Source organism: Alligator sinensis, unplaced genomic scaffold, assembly GCF_000455745.1.
Source record: "Alligator sinensis unplaced genomic scaffold, ASM45574v1 scaffold308_1, whole genome shotgun sequence".
Classification (NCBI taxonomy): Eukaryota; Metazoa; Chordata; order Crocodylia; family Alligatoridae; genus Alligator; species Alligator sinensis.
This window is the reverse complement of record NW_005842041.1, coordinates 1,127,478-1,145,123: the sequence shown is the minus strand read 5'-3', so window position 1 is coordinate 1,145,123 and position 17,646 is coordinate 1,127,478. Positions and strand designations below refer to the sequence as shown.

Sequence of the window (17,646 nt, the reverse complement as noted above, 5' to 3'; positions counted from 1 at the left end):
GCTTAAATAAAAGATGCCTACATTTTAGAAGATCTCTTGCACAAATGAACCAAAAAAAACCCCCATAAACAACATTGTTACTTCACTATCTTTTCTTAAGTGCTCTTAACCCAGTGTAAGAATTATTGCAGCTTCTACACAGACTGGGCCCCCATTTCTCCTCTCAGTCTCACTGATGTAAATATGGAATAATGTCCTGGGCTGGAATGAAACTCATGCAGATTGGTATTGGTATGACAGTACAGTTTGGCCCTTGGCCCCATAAAATGTCAATACACAGTATAAAACTAGATGTTTATTTGGTCAGCACTTATGAATAAGCATACCATATGTGAGGGGCAAGTATTTTCTGTGATATCTTTACTGGACCAACTGTATAGTTGGGAGAGCTGTTTGATAAGCTTCTGAGCATCAAGTGCTGTTCCTCAGGCCAATACTTCCTTTTGGATCCCCTTATATCCTGCAGGGATTTAAAATCCAAGATGCAGCCTTCCCTAAGGCATCCATTTACAAATTAATTACTGGGCCACATTGACACCTGGCATAAACAGGTACAACTGTGTTGACTTTAGAGCGATGGCCACTGGTCCCAGGGGTGACTTTGGCCTTCTTTGTTTAAGCAAAGAGGAAAAAAGTTGATTTACATCCTGCAAGCACCTAAGTAAACAGAAACCTATGGAAAACAAATATGTTTGAATTCATAAAGCCTTCTTCTTTGGTGTTTTTCCTTTTATAAAGAACTTTGCAAGAGTAAAGATGCAAGTGACCATGTCTCTGGCTTCTCTGGTTGGTAAGTCATCTGACTTCAATGAGGAATATCTGAGGAGATCCTTACGAACCATCCTGGCATATGCAGAGGAAGATGCAGACATGCAGTCAACTCTATTTCCAGCCCAGGTTAGTACTTTTGTGATTTCTGATGCTAGCTTCAGGACCTTTCATATGGGAGTGGGGACAAGCCAGACTGTAGAGCTGAGCATTCCTAAGTGTTGAAAATAAAGAGATGAATACTTGGGCTTGCTTCTATTTTAATACCAAGTTATGCATATGAAATTCTTGTAATATCTAGGAGGTCTGTATCACGGTCCACCAGGATATACAGCCCAGTGGGTACAGAATTGCAGGGGTAGCAGTCAGAAGCTGAGAGTCAGGAACCAAATGCCAAGCCAGGGTCAGGATGTGAGAATCAGAGGCCTAGTTACCAGATCTGAGGGACAATCCACAGGGCGAGGTCCAAGAACAGAGTGAAATCCAGGTCAGGAAGCAGATCTGCATGGAAATCCAGTGCTAAAATCCAGGAGCAAGCCAAATGCAGGGTCAAGATCCAAGAAAGCTAGAGAAGTTGCAGGACAGGAACTAGTCAGGGATGGGAGACCAAGAAGTTGTGCAGTAAGGCTCAGGTACTGGAAGAGTTCTTTAAAAGCATCCCCAGAATCAGTTGGAGGGAAAAGGCTCAGGTCAGCTGGCCTTCATTAGTTTATAAGTGAGGCTTACACACTTATAAGGGAAGCTGGGCCTTACACCGCTGACCTTGTTACCCAGGCTGCAAGGCAGGGGCCTTACAATCTGGGGCTGAAGCTGAGCACACATGCCTACAGAATAAGCATTATATGAGCACCTGTATGTAGGTGTTCCATATGTCTGTGGGAAAATAAAATGGCATAGGATGATTTTCTTAACCATGTGCAAATAATTTCACTTGAATCTACTATGAGCTGCATGTATGGGTAATGTAGGGCTAGCATTTGGCTCGTGATGTTTTCAAATCAGCTGTACCATGATAACATAACCCCTTTCTTCCCCTCCTCCCTGTACTCCAAAAACAAAGCTGATAAAGTTTCACATGCCTGCACATGCACAGATACCTATACCCAGGGCACACGCGCGCGCGCGCACACACACACACACACACACACACACGTACCTTGTTTTTAAAAGCAATGCTGTAAGAAGTATGTGATGAGGATAGTTACATTTTGTGCAGCCATGAGTCGCAGACAATGCTTGCCACTGCCCAAAAAAATCTTTTTAAAAATATTAAAGTCCTTTTATATAGAAAGTAAAGGTGGCATTTCTCACTGTTTCTGGTCACTTGGGCTGGCATATATACCCTCACAGTTTGGCACATTTGGGATGTCTTTACACATGCTCTTGAGATAGGCAGGTGCTTTACTTAGAACAGCTCTTGGGAACCACTGTAATTAAAGCACCCACAGCGTCTCATGTATTCAACATGCTGCACTTCAAAATTGTGGCAGGGGTGCTTTAACTAAAGCTTATTTGATTAACTTTAGTTAAAGCGCCCCCGCCACCATTTTGAAGTGCGGGGATGCTGAATGCACAAGACACCAAGGCTGCTGGAGCATGCTAATTAGCACACTCCAGCAGACTCAATTAAATGAGTCTGCTCTGATGTGCTGTAACTACAGTGTGTCAGAGCAGGCACCCCACATATCTACAGGCACCTTTGTTGGTTAATTTAATTCATCTTGTCATTCCATCTTATAAAGCAAGATGATTTCCTAAGCATCATGAGAAACTGGTACTTTGTCACATTCTGTGTTATCAAAACAAGATTTTAAAATGCTTCCCCTCCCACTATTCCTTTTCATTTCATAAAGAGACTGCATCCATGACACCAAAACCATGTTTGACAGTGAAGGATTTAGCTGGGTTACCCATTGGGCAATATCTGGTACTGAAGAATCGCCGGCACATCTGCTTAACAGATTTTTCTGAACCAGAAGTTGGACTCCAATGTGGATCTAAACATTTTTAAATCAATGAACAAAAAAACCTGGGTTTCTCTGAGTTCATCAATCTTGTTTTGTGACTGGTCCCTTTATCAATTGCTTAAATATGATTTAAAATCACAGAAAATATTTGTGGAAAGGGCTTCATAAAGTCATTTAGTCCAACCCCTCCCCTGCTCAAGGGTGGACCCTCTGCCCTTAACCTGCTCTTAAAAGTTTCCAGGGATAGAGATTCCACAACTTCTCTAAGTTAGCGTGGAAGCACGTGCATTGTGATAATTATGACTCTTCCGTATTGTAAATTAATGCTACAGCATTAATGCTACAGTAATGGGTCTGTCAGTCTTGTAAATCATGTGCTGACATTTTTTTAATGGAAGTAAAAAAAACAAACAAAAAAATCCAAGACCGGAAAAATGTGTGTCAACATTTATTTTTATTCAGGTAGAGGAGCTGCTATGTAATTTGAACAGCATCTTATCAGATACAGTGAAAATGAGGGAGTTCCAGGAAGACCCAGAAATGCTCATGGATCTCATGTACAGGTGAACCCTCTTAATACTGTTGCTGAACCATTTCAAAAGGAAGCAAACACAAAGGCCTTTGAGTCTCTGCCGAACATGTCTTTACTGAGAAGCTCTCCAGGTGCCCAGTACAATACCTATTTATGATCTAACATACAAATTGCAGGAGTCATTTGGGTATGATTTTTATAAACAAGGGTTTTAATTTCACTGTTTATGCATAAGGCAATTTGTAAGCAATTATGGAGGATGTTAGGTTTAGGAGTGGGGGCTCTCCCCTTTTCAAATGTCTCCTCAAATCTATTCTAAACCTGTTTTTGTTAGAATTGCTAAAGGGTATCAGACTTCCCCTGATTTGAGATTGACCTGGCTACAGAACATGGCAGAAAAACACACCAAGAAGAAGTGCTACACAGAGGCTGCTATGTGCTTGGTCCACGCTGCAGCTCTGGTTGCCGAATACCTGAGCATGCTGGAGGATCGCAAGTACCTGCCAGTGGGTAGTGTCAGCTTTCAGGTAGGATATAATTCGTAGCTGTGCAGACTTATTTTATGTTTTTCTCCAAGTGATTGGTTACTGTATGTTATATAGCACCAGGTCAAGGCCCTGTGGGCCTCCAAGATATATATCTGTTTGATGAAGATTCCTTATCTTATAATTTTATTCTAGGGCCTGTAAGTTAGTGTTTGATCAATTTAGTATGTGCTATATTAGCTTTATATCATTTTAGTTCATTAATATAAATAGTATTGCAATACTGAGTCAAATACCTCACAGAAACCTAATTATATTACATTATATTATTATTGTGTATTTGTTTGTTTATTTTCTTAATTTTATCAATCAAATTTGCAATATTCTAACATATGATTTTATATTCTAAAAATAACTTAATGGGACCATTTTTCCATACATCTGAATCAGTCAAAATTAATTCTATTATCTTTCTTTAATTGAAGTCTTATATCAGCTGTTCCATTTTTTTGGTCTGGAATTATAGCCGATAGCTGACAAGCATATAGTATGCAAAGTCATTTTGTGTACCTTTTTAAAGATATTGCCACTGTAGTATACTTTTTCAAGTCCTCTGATAATCAGCATTAACTGATGTTGTCTCCTTGATCAGCTCTTTTAAAACTCGTGATGCAAATTATCTCAATCGGCTGATTTAAAAATGTCTAACTTCAGTATCTTCTTTTTCACATTCTCCTTAAATATTGGTGAAATGAATAGTTTCATTGGCCTCGTGTATAAATACATCATCCATTTCCCCCCCCTTCCCCCATATCCAAAACAGAAATATTTATTGAATGCTTTTGCCTTTCTGCATTTTTAAGAATTCTGCATGGTCCATCTGGTACTGTATCAATCGTAATCAGCAGTCCCTCAATATGAAGATAACAGTACTGTATCAATGGCACTACTAGAACTCAATTTTTTTCCTATTCTACGTAAATACCTCTTTTACTGTCTTTTTATTAGCTCCTTCTGATTCCCTTATTTCTAACTTATATTCATTGCCTTCAATTTTTCCTGTTTTTCCATTTCATATATGTATGTTAGCTTTAATAGTGTTGTCACTATTTTTTAAACCATGCTGTTTGGGTTAGCCTAGATGCTCACAATCTGGCACACACCATAGCTAATCAAATTTCTCCTATGAATTCATTTTCTCTCATGCCATTCCCAATTCCTAGAGTCATCTGTATCTCCAGGTGTCGCAGTGGACGTAGTCTTTCTGGACTTTGGGAAGGCCTTCAGCAGTGTCACTCACCCCATTCTCATTAAAAAATTAGGCGACTGTGGCATCAGTGCCTACACAGTCAGATTGGTCGCAAACTGGCTTGAGGGCTGCACCCAGAGAGTGGTGGTGGATGGGTCATTTTTTGACCTGGAGGGATGTGGGCAGTGGGGTCCCCCAGGGCTCAGTTCTCCAGCCCGCACTGTTTAACATCTTCATCAGTGACTTGGACAAGGGGGTGAAAAGCACCCTGTTCAAATTCGCAGATGACACTAAGATGTGGGGGGGATGTGGGCACGCTAGAAGGGAGAGGCAGGCTGCAACTAGATCTAGACAGGTTACAGGGGTGGGCGGATGAGAACAGGATGGGTTTCAACACTGACAAGTGCAAGGTGCTGCACCTGGCAAGGAAGAACCAGCAGCATACCTACAGCCTGGGGAACTCCCTTCTTGCCAGCACAGAGGCAGAAAAGGATCTTGGAGTCATTATCGATTCTAAAATGAACATGGGCCAACAGTGTGAGGATGTGGTCAGTAAGGCTAACCGCACCTTGTCATGCATCCACAGATGCATCACGAGCAGGTCCAAGGAGGTGATCCTCCCCCTGTATGCAACATTGGTCAGGCCGCAGTTGGAGTACTGCATCCAGTTCTGGGTGCTGCACTTCAGGAGGGATGAGGCCAGCATCGAGAGGGTCCAGAGGAGGGCCACCCGCATGATCAGGGGGCAGCAGGGCAGACCCTACGAGGAGAAGCTACAGGACCTGAACCTGTTCAGCCTCCACAAGAGAAGGCTGAAGGGGGATCTGGTGGCTGTCTATAAACTTACCATGGGGGGACCTGCGAGGAACGGGACAGTCCCTGTTCCTCCAAGCACTACCAGGAGTAACTAGGAATAACAGCCACAAGTTGATCAAGAGTAGGTTCAGGCTAGATATCAAGAGGCGCAACTTCACAGTCAGGGCGGCTAGGATCTGGAACCAACTTCCAAGAGAAGTGGTGCTCGCTCCAACCTTGGGGGTCTTCAAAAGGAGGAGGCTAGACAATCACCTAGCCGGGGTCGTTTGACCCCAGCATTCTTTCCTGCCCATGGCAGGGGGTCGGACTTGATGATCTGCTCAGGTCCCTTCCGACCCTACCAACTATGAAACTATGAATGTTTTATGTAGTTCTTATGTATTGGTATTATTCTAGTTACTTTGGGCAACTGAAGGTTCAGCTACATGGCACTAGTCCAAACCAATTAACCTAGATTATTTGGAGGTAATGATTTAGGCCATATAGCTTCACTTCCTGCACTGCTTGCTGTAGTTTGTGGGTACATCTATACACATGCAGTTAATGCAACTGAATATACTCCAGCTCAGTTTGAGCCAGAGTAAACTAATCCTGACATCTCCATCTACCTATGTGTTTAAGCGCAGTAATTTACTGCAGTGCCGGATGCCACTTGTCTTTGGTGGGACTATCTGGTAGCACAGTAAATTAGTCTATTGCACCCTAATTGTATGCATGTGTAAATGGTGATGCTTTTCTGTGCAGCAGATTAGTTTGCTACACCATAAAGTGTCTCATGTAGATACACCCAGTTAGCAACTAAATGCTGTGTTCTAGGCTAGAAGGAAGTATGTTTACTTCCAATATATATCTAATTTTTAAATTAAATTTGGGATGCTTCAGAATAAAAGTTAATAATATTGCTGAATGAATAGTTCCAATCTGAGATATATTATCTCTCTTATATATAAACCTTTTAGCTGAATTATTATAGCAGCAACAAAACATGGCAGGCAAATCACCTTGCCCACTTGCAGCTCATGTTTATGAATTGACTGAAGCGTATAGAAAATAATCCAAACGTAAAGAACTCTTCTCCTATTGATGTTTGCTCTCCCTAACATATAACTTGATTTCATTTTTTTGAATAATCTGCCTACCTCTTCTGTGCGCTAAAAGAAGACAGTCCAGTCTAGGATTTCTACCATTGTCTAGGAAAGTTGATCCCTTATCTTGGTATGGATGCCTGTGTGGGTGCAGTCATTTGGTATGAAATCATGTCTCATTTACTGGGGTAGAATTAATTAGGCTTATCAAATCTAAATAATGTCGACAAGCATCCCAATTGAATCTGCCTGTCTTGTCAAAAGATTTGCATGTATACACATTGCTCTGTAGAAGAAAGATTATGACAAACTTTAGCATCTTTCCCTTCTCCACCCTCATAAAAAAACCCCTCTCTATTACATAGCTGTTTACCTGAGAATATAACCGGGACTTCAGCTTGTTCAGTAATAATGATTAACTACAGTAATACTTTGTGCTTTTACAAAACCTTTCATACAAGGCTCAAGTGTTTTACAAATGTTACTCAAGATTTGCAACACCACTGACGTAAGGTTGAGATAATCTTGTGAGTAAGAAACTAAACTGGTCTGTCTGTCTGGGTTTTGTGTGACCCTGAGCAAGTCAGTCCCTGAACTTCTCAGAGGACATCTCCTTTTCTCCTTTTCAATTGTAAAATTGATCAGATAATACTTCTCTGCTCCAGGGCTTTATTTAATGAATGTTTATTTGTGCTTTGAACTGTTGGATGGAAGGGTCTATAAAAAGGTAACGGCATATAAATATTTATGTACGAAAGTGATTCCATTATCCTCATTTTAAAGATGGGAGATTATACTAATGAGAGGTTATATGATTTAACTCAGATCCTCTACAAAATTACCAGTTTTATTCTCAGCCTAAATAATTATTAGGGTCCTGTGATCTCAGGAAGTCTGGGATTCTGTAGTTTATATTCCAGCTATGGAACTGGATACAGTTACCCAAACTTCTGCCTCCATGATAATATATTTGGAAAAATCTGAAATTCCTAGATACAGCAGGTGGGGAAGATGCACAAAATTCTTTCAGACCAAAGCAAAAGCTATAGACCTAGGTAAATGGGATGCGTCCTACAGGGATTTAGCAAAAGACAACACAAACCTGAGAAATATATAGTAAAGATAGGACTCGGATGCTGCAGTTCTTAGACAGTTGAAACCAGGAAGGGGTTTGTTTGTTTTTCTTTCTGGAAAGTTATTGAAAATTTAGAGCCAAAGAACAGATAAATTGGTGGCTGCAATTTCCTTGGCTTCCTGTTCCAGATAAATCACTGCTCAGAATTCTCTTACCTTTGTCACAAAAAGAGCTCATAAAAGGCAGCAAAACTCCCAGTTCTAACCATCGTGTGGAAATGCTTAGGTTCCTGGGATGAAAACCACAGTGCAGCTGTTAGCTAAATTGTAACCTCTTTGGAGCAAAGATTATCTTTCTGCTGTTCTCTGAGGCTGTGAATCCAGTTGTGAACCCTGGTTATAGCTTCTAAAAGCTACAATATTTCATATAAATAAATGTGAAGTACAGAATGGAATTCAGCACAGTCTATAGGCTAGACCACACTGACGTTTATCTCTTCTCTGATATTGGTACCCAAACTAGCTAAATAGCTAGCTAGCAAGGATATGTCTATGTGTACAGCAGTTACACTGACTGTACTATAGACCTATTCCCAAATCCCATATAAGCTATTCTGTTCCTCCCCTTTAACTTTTAGGTGAAGCTGAAGTGATAACTAGGCCTAGTCCTGGTACGTAACACTGAATGAATTTAACCCACTAAGTGATAAAATTGCCTCCAGAAAGCTGTAGAATGTAAAATGTATCCCAGAATATAGAAATTCCACACAGCTTCTGATGTGAGATGATGGCTCTTTTTTCAAAGTTAGTAGTGGTACTCAATGTCTCCACCATTTTAGAAATAACATCTTTCAGAAATCAAATTGTCAGCCTGCTGGCATTTATCTGCAGCTGAGATGGATTTTACTTGCTACTTCACGATAACAATGAGACCCCAAGTTAGGTAATTTTTATTGACAGATTTTAAAACTTGCTATTGAAAATTACTGGAGTGTCTTCAGATGGATTTTTGCGTGGGCACTTACATATAGGTTGCCAACAGACATGAAAAAAGCACACATTTTACCAGAAGAAGTGGCACATTAGTTTGACCCAGCTCTATAGTGTCTAGAGAGAGTGGGTGCTTCAGCACGGCTTTTTGGCGCTTTTACCTAATAGCTGATTCACTCAGTTTTGTGATCGTCTCCACTGGCTGTGATTTATATTATGAAAGCTTCTTGAATCCTCTAGCTGCACTCCAGTGTTATCTTTGTTGTGCTTAACATGCTGAATCGGTCCCTGACTGAACCTTCGTGATAGCCCGGTGGCTTTCTGCTCTCATTTATTTCAGAATATTTCCTCCAATGTGCTGGAGGAGTCTGCCATTTCAGATGATATTTTGTCCCCCGATGAAGATGGGATATGCTCTGGGAGGTATTTCTCAGAGAGTGGCTTAGTGGGACTATTGGAACAAGCTGCAGAGCTCTTTAGCACGGTGAGTGAATGGGGAGGTCGGGCCAAAGAAACACTTTTAGAACTGCATTGAAGAGCAAGAAGTTATACCAGGGAAGATTTTGACTATTGAGCTAGACTCACTCCTACCTCACATTCTTGTGAGAGGCTCCAGAGGGTGGGATAGATGCACAGCAAGGAAAAGAGAGCCAATGCTCAGCCAGGGCTCCATAGGACCCTTCCCAGGGTGGGCTGTTGACCTGGCTCTGCTTGTCCAAGGTTTGCTGTGTCCCCTTCTTATGCTAGCTCTAGTTGTATCTGTGCCCACTTTTAGAAGGTAGGTTGCAGGCAGCTGGTGTTGCTGCTTCCCCACTACAAGCACACTCCCCACTGGTATGGGCTTGTAATTTCATGTGCAGCAGGAGTGAACCAAGCTGTCTGAGCACTGTCTTGATGTAAACTTGAGAAAGACCTTTGGATTTGTGCATAAACTGTTGGCCCTAGAAACCATGTAGGTATTGCTCATAGGTTATGAATAGGGGACATCTGAACTTCAGCGTCACAGTTTATTTTAAGAGGAGTCACACAGTCAAAAATCCATGCAAGTCAGCCATTATGCAGCAGTAAGAGTATTAAGGCTCAGTGCTAAATTATGTTATGAGTTTTAGCTCCAATTGCCCCTAGATTCAGATGCTATAAGCTCCTAATGACCTTTATTATTTTTGAGAAACTTAAAACAGGCATCGGATCAGATAGAAATGAGCTTATAAAAAAAATCCTGTCCTACAATACCTGGAGTTGAAGATTCAATCTCTCATGGTGATGAGAACTCACATTTCTTTCTTTATTCCCTCTCAACAAGGGGGGATTGTATGAAACCGTGAATGAGGTCTACAAAATTGTCATCCCCATCTTGGAAGCGCATCGAGACTTCAGGAAGCTCACCTCTACTCACAGCAAGCTGCAGAGAGCCTTTGACAGTATTATAAACAAGGTACCTGTGGGTGCTGCTTCTCGTCCAGCAAGTCATGTTGCTTGGCTGCAGTATTTGTTTATGAGCAATAAAGCCAGACATAGCAAATAGGTCTGTTTCCTTCTTCTAATCCAAACCTCCATCTGTTTCTGATTACATGCGATGTGTTCTACAATTAAAAGACACATAATAAACCAGAAAAAATATGGAGACATGGGAGGGAATTCTATATCACCTGTATAGAAAGAAAGTTTTTTAAAAACTGTTGAACTAGAGACAGTTAGGTTAAATAAAAATCGCAAATCAAATTTAGGCCAAATGATTGTATGCAGCTTTCCATTCAGTCACATATGTTTAAAACAAATCACCCCACTTCCCTGCTCCTCCATATTACTACCATCTCAGGGTTTGGTTTTATTTTTATGGAAGAATTATAGGAATTGATCCAAATTTGACCTAATAGGCCAGGCCCAGACAAGCGAGGACATTTGATTCCCCGCAGTCAGCTAGCAGCAGCGCACCTTGTGCTACTGCTAGTTGTCCCTGGGGAACACTTGCATCCACGTGCACTCTGGCGTGTGGCTAGGGGGTGGCTGGGACCAGCACTGGGCTGGCCCCAGCAGCCTTACCTGGGGTCCTGGGGACCTCCTTGGTCTGTAGCAGTGGTGATCCTGACACTGTGAGCTTGGCTGGCAGCTGCACTACAGCTCCAGCCAGCCAGGCTCTGGTGCTGAACAATGGATGTTGTCCACACATATGCCGCTTTGCCTTTTTTTTTTTTTTTGCACAGGTTTTTTGACCACTGGATATCCAGGGATCACAAAAAACCCTGGGCTGCTCCCATGCAGTGCAAAGAACAGCTGAATGTGCAGTATGTGGCACCTCAGATGTCTGCAGCACCACAGACTGCATGGCTGCACTCATCTGGACATAGACATAGTGTCTTTTAAATATATATCTTCATAAATTCACAGTTCTAATAAGAGACCATCTTAGGCTATTTCAAATACTATGATGATATATAAGACCAAATTCTGCTCTGAAATCTGGGTGAGCAGGAAGTCAGTGCCGTTTCTCAAATCTAAATTAGAGTTAAATAAGACATCAAAATGGGATTATATTTATGAGAAGAAAAACTCACTTTAATTTCTTTCTTTTTATCTTTATCAATCAGGGCCAAAAGCGAATGTTTGGAACTTACTTCCGCGTTGGTTTCTATGGATCCAAATTTGGGGACTTGGATGAACTGGAATTTGTTTATAAGGAGCCTGCAATTACCAAACTTCCTGAGATTTCTCACAGACTGGAGGTAAAAAAGATCCTATTTCATAAAATTCCCTGCTTTGTGTCATGCTAAGAAAACTTTGCAATGAATAAAAAAGCCACAGCACAGCAGCTATAGGAAGTACTAATATGTAGAAGTCTATTATAAATTGATTTATGTCAGAGATTATTCTCTCTTTATAACTATTAGTTTGGAACACAGCTCCCTTTTACAGGAGGATGAGATGATGTCAGTTTTCATTACCCTGACGCCGTGTCACTTACATTGGGTAGAGTCTCTGTATGTATAAGGTATTCAATAATTCAAGTGTCTGAGTGTACCTAAATGGTGGGTTGAACTTCTTTGAACTTCTGCTTGAGGCAACAATAACAAATTCTTCTTTTTGCTCTTAGCTGGAGCTCTGCCTTTTTCTTAGTCATTCACATGGGGAGGCATCTATAAGATGTATTAGGCTCTGCCAGTCTTAATCTTTAGCGCAATGTATCTTTTTTTCCGAGAAGCAGAGCTGATTTGCATTGCATTTAAAAAAAAGTAAACACACCCCTGAATAGTTCTGTTTCCTTTTCAGGGATTTTATGGTCAGTGCTTTGGGGAGGATGCAGTGGAAGTGATTAAAGACTCCGCTCCTGTAGACAAAAGGAAGCTGGATCCCAATAAGGTATGGAATATATTAACCACAGCTGTATCAGGATAACTGAACAGAGCAACTGAAGAAAAGGAGTCAGTGGAGACCTTTGTGTGAGAATTTTACATTAGGCCATGCGAATAAATGAGAAAAAGTGAGATACACAGACCTGTACTTAAGAACACAAGATAGGATCGGACTTCCTAGTCTTGGAGAATAGTCCTCTACCATCATATAAACTCTTTCATAAACTGAATAAGCTCTATCTAAAAAGTAGTTGGGATTAAGCCACTACTATTCTGTGGGAAGCTCTTCTACGACCTCACTCCCTGGTAGTAGAAACCTTTTAATTTTCAGTTTGTTTATTCTTGGCCAATTTATACCCCTTTGTTCTTAAGCCAACGTTGTCCTTTAACCTAAATATTTTTCCTCCTTTGTATTTACGCACCTGCTATCACTAGGTATTTATGGACAACACTCATATCCTCTTGCAGCCTTTGATTTGTTAAACAAGTCAAGCTCTTATATTTTCCTTTCGTATGATAGGCTGTCCGTTCCCCATATCCTCGTAGACCTCCTCTGCACTTGTTTCAATTTTAGTTCATCTTTCTTGAACATAAGTAAGCAAAACCCTATTCCAGATAGTGTCTCACCGAAGCATTACGGTAGCATTAATTCTTCCATTTCTACTGGCAATACTTCCTTATACCTCCTGAAATTGCATGTGCTTCTCTTTCATGGCTTCACCATGCTTGTGCTTCATACTCCCATGAATAGCTAGGATAGGGGTGGGCAATTATTTTGGGTAGAGGGCCACTTAAGTTTTGGTGAGCTTTCCAGGGCCACATGGTAGCCCCACCCCTGGACAGTTGCCCAGCCCCCCAGTTGCCATTTTGGGACCGGAAGTCCTGCTTCAACCCCTGACCTTTGCCAACGGAAGTCCCTCCCCTTGCCCCCTGAAAATACTCCTTTTGGGAGGAGGGGTTGCCATCTTGGAGCCAGAAAAAAAACAAATCATACACTAAAAGTCAAACACCTACCATAACTTATTTAATTGTATTAGAAAAAATATTTGTCATGATTTGTTTGCATACTATAGGTAGAGGTGATTGCATAGTAACTCAAAAATAAAGTCTTACTCTTTTTTATATTGGGTGTGGGGTGTGTATGGTGGGGCATGGGGGGTGTGGTGGACTGAGGGGGGGTTGTAAGTGGGTGTGGCTGTGTGGGGGGGCATAGTGTGTTGGGATGTGTGTATGTGTGTGGGGTTGTGGGGGACAGGGTGTGGGTATGTGAGGTTTGTGGGGTGTGAGAGAAGGTTGGGGGTGTGGGGACCCTACCACGTACTCCCCCACTACCAGCAGCAGAAGGTGGCAGGAGCACTCAGGGAGCTTGTGCCTGGTGCAGGTGCTGGCGCCCAGTGGCATGCGGCTCCAGCCAGTGCTGCACATGAGTGCAAGGAGTGTAGCCTGCCCAGCCCACCTCTATCGTGGGGGCTCTACATGGCACACCTGCAACTCCCGCACTCATGCACCACCAGGGAAAGCCCTATGCTGGACCCAGCTTCATTCCCCACCCCGTGCCACAGAAGTCATGGGACTCTGCAGGAAAGAAGAAGGCAGGGCTCCCCTCCAGTTCTGGCGGGGTCCCAGGAGCTGCACAGCAGGGAGGAAGAAGGCAGCTGGCTTTAGCATGGGGCTTCCCTTGGTGGCAGCTGAATGCGGGAGCTTCAGGCATGCTGTGCAGAGCCCCTGCACTAGAGGTGGGCCAGGCAGGCTGCGTTTCTCCACCCCCATGTGTAGTGCTAGCACCAGCACCTGTGCCAGGCACCAGCACCCTGAGTGCTCCTGCTAGCTGCTGCTGCTGGTGGTAGCAGGGGCTGCACACCATACTGGGGGGGGGGGCAGTCCCCACCCTCTCCCCACCCTCCCTCACACCCACAACCTGCCCAACTGAGCTCCACACTCCCACTGACCCCCCCTGGGAGCAGGGTCTGCACTGCTGCCAGGCGCAGCCCCCCATATGCCCTGCCCCAGCCCAGCTGCAGCTCACCCCAGCCCAGCTGCAGCTCGCCCCGACCCCTGCCACTTCCCTACTTGCTGCCCAAAGTGAGCAGGACACTGGGGAAGCCGAGCAGGTCCCCCCAGTGGCTGCAGCAGCAGCAGTGCTGCCCAGAAGCTGCTGCTGGCTGGGCTGGGCCCTTCTGCCCATGAGGGTGGGAGCAATGTGCCATAGGGTATGTTGGGGAGGAGGGTGTATATGTGAGCACCTCACTCCTACCATTGTGGGTGGAAGGGCAGGGCAGGGTATAGTTCATTGGTGGGCACCCACAGGCCAGATGACAGTGCCTGGTGGGCCATATGTGGCCCACGGGCTGTATTTTGCCCACCCCTGAACTAGGATGTCCAGGCCAGGGGTAGATCCAGAGAGGATGTGACAATGCAGTTGCTCCCCACCTCACCTTTCACTGCTGCTACTGTGCTAATAGGGGCACAGAGGGAGCCCCAGAGCCACTCCTGCCCTGCTCCAGCCACAGGCTGCAGCTATAAGGAGTGCTAGGCTTAGCTGGGGACAGCAGTATGCAGATTCCTCCTTCCCAGCCAGTGGGGAGACACCAGAGTGTGGAGTTCACTGGGAATAAGTGGGGAAGGAGCAGCTCTGCCTGCCTTGCCCCCAGGTCAGCTGGGGCAACAGCAATGGATGGTGAGGTGCGAGTCATCCCTTGGTGTGCCTGCTCCTTGCCCTTTACTAAAGCCTGGATCTGCCCATTGTCCAGGCCTTTCTGTTTCTCTGTCCTTTACAAATGATGAGCTCTCAAGTTATAGCAAAAGTTTTTGCTGTCAGTCCCCCGGATCCATGACCTTGTGTTTTGAACTATTGAATTTCATTCCAACTTTATTACTCTAGTTCACAAGACCATTCAGTTTCCTCAGTCTGATAATCCAATTCTTCTGGTGTTGATGATGCCTCCTAGCTTTGTGCCATCAGCCAATTTTGGCACATTCCTAGCCTTTGTGTCAAAGTCCTTAATGAAAGTATCATATGGCCATCCTTGAGGAACTCCATCAGTAATTTTCCTATAGCCTGCTGCTTCCTCTTTCAACGGTAACTTTTTTCCATCACTCCCTCAGCGAGTTCCCTACTACCTCAGTGGTGTTGTACTAGTTCCTATTGGTACTGCTGGCACTGTATCATATGCTTTACTGTTCCAGGCTATCTTATGCTGAACATACTAGGAAGGTAGTACTGGTTCAGAGCCTGAGGCAAAGGACTGAGAATCAAAAGCCCTCATCTCTTCCTTGATTTGCCACTGGTCTGCCAGCTCTGCTCCCCATAAGTAAAAGCATTAGCCCTTTGAGATCTAGGATGGAAGGTATCATGTAAAAGCTAACTGTGGGTGGGGAAGCAGAAGGGACTAATTAGACACCTTTAAAAAGCAGTGAGATGGATAGGATTTGTTTACCTGCTGTGATGATTTCAAAGTCCATTACAGCAGGTCCTATCACTGCAGCACTAGGCTGGGACTTGGGAGCTCTGGGTTCATGCCCCTGATCTGTAACAGACTTCCTGTATGACCTTGGGCAAAGTCAGTTACCATCTCTGTGCCTTAAATCCCTGCCTGTAAAATGGAGATAGTCACGCTTCCCTACACTGCAGAGGTATTCTGTAGACAAATACATTAAAGCTTGTGATGATCCCAGATACTGTGGTGAACTGGGCATCAGAGTATTGAGGATAGAGAACAAGTGGTAGTCTCTGGGACAGCCAGACCACTAACAATTTAGGACTAGTTAGATGAGGACCATTGTAGTCATCTGGAACAGGGCCTGCAGTGTGTGATAGTGACAGAATACTGTAAGGGAGCAGGACTGATGCAGCGTTGGAAAAGGAGAGGTAGAAGGTGAAGCTTCTGGGTGAGAAGGTTCTTATAAATGTTAAGTCTTTGCAGCTGTGGTGGGGTCAGAGCGGCCCAACTACATGTGAGAGCAAAACAACAACATTGCCTTCTTACTCTTTTAACTTGGTCTGAGCTCTGTGATTCATACTTTCCATGCATTTCACAGCCATTTGCCTTGCATTAAAACAATGATTCTTCTTCCTCCTCCCAGGCCTACGTACAAATCACATTTGTGGAGCCCTATTTTGATGAGTATGAGATGAAAGACAGGATAACCTACTTTGAGAAGAACTTCAACCTCCGGCGGTTCATGTACACCACACCTTTCACCCCAGATGGCCGCCCCCGCGGTGACCTGAGCGAGCAGTTCAAGAGGAATACCATCCTGACCACAATGCATGCTTTCCCCTACATTAAAACGAGGATCAATGTCATTCAAAAGGAAGAGGTAATGGACATCTTGAAGAAGGAGTGTGAGTTTGACCCAGTATCCCTGACTGGCAGGTTTTGAAAGCACTGGCACTGGCAAAGCTTTCAGATTCCGTGCTATGTGTTAGGAGGTCTTCATCTATAGAAATTCTGTAGATGGAGAGAATGTACCTCTTTGGCTGGTTGTTGGTAAAGTATGTAACCTGCCTACATGCTTACAATTGTGATGGTATCTACAAGAGGTATTACAAGTAGCAGAAAAGAATCCTCCTTTTGTACAGGTATACCTCCCCACTGCTAAAGAGCAGTCATTTTACTAAACCTGATTTAGAATTGGAATGAGGGAACTATTCAGCAAGAAAGCATGTATATAAAAAAATAGGAATTACTATGACAATTTCAGCTGTGAAGACACTAGAGAGGCAGATATGGGCCTTACTCAAAGCCCACTGAGTACTGCACTGGGCTCAGAATTGGAGATCAAATTTGGTTGGACTGACTGATATTTCAGGGTGTAATCCCTCCTGGTTCTGACAGCACCCAAACCACTGCTTCCAGCTGCCATTGCTGCAACAGCTGTACTCTATACATTACTCAGAGAATAATGCATTTGTCTTTATATTTTATTAGTTTATTTTAACCCCAATTGAAGTTGCTATTGAAGACATGCAGAAGAAAACACTGGAACTAGCTGTTGCAACCAACCAGGAGCCACCAGATGCTAAAATGCTGCAGATGGTGCTGCAGGGTTCTGTTGGAGCCACTGTCAATCAGGTAAAGGAAATAGTTACACAATGTCACTTCTGCAGAACCCTCTGCCTATTCTTCCTGGTGTGCTTTCATTTAACAGCTCTGATCTTGTTACTTATACTTCCAATCAGACTGGGCATCCTCAGATCCTTTTAAACTTTGCGCATCAGAGCTAACTAGCCACTCAGCATGAGCAACTAAGACCTCCACCCAAGCTTCTTTTGAATTTTCAGATATACAAAAACATGGATGTTTTACCCTCGGGGGGGTGTCTGCATT

At 43.4% G+C, this 17,646-nt stretch overlaps 1 protein-coding gene across 4 annotated transcripts in view; it reads left to right on the top strand.

Annotated features, from left to right (window-relative positions):
- DOCK8 (dedicator of cytokinesis 8) overlaps positions 1–17,646 on the top strand; it is a 163,011-nt gene that overhangs the window by 138,633 nt on the left and 6,732 nt on the right. For all 4 annotated transcript variants that reach the window (XM_025202973.1, XM_025202972.1, XM_014519464.2 and 1 more), the window contains 9 exons: positions 739–897; positions 3,198–3,298; positions 3,602–3,794; positions 9,307–9,450; positions 10,270–10,401; positions 11,555–11,689; positions 12,234–12,323; positions 16,400–16,636; positions 17,248–17,391. In XM_025202973.1, the coding sequence (XP_025058758.1) occupies positions 739–897; positions 3,198–3,298; positions 3,602–3,794; positions 9,307–9,450; positions 10,270–10,401; positions 11,555–11,689; positions 12,234–12,323; positions 16,400–16,636; positions 17,248–17,391 (1,335 nt within the window). The remainder of the gene's footprint in view (positions 1–738; positions 898–3,197; positions 3,299–3,601; positions 3,795–9,306; positions 9,451–10,269; positions 10,402–11,554; positions 11,690–12,233; positions 12,324–16,399; positions 16,637–17,247; positions 17,392–17,646) is intronic.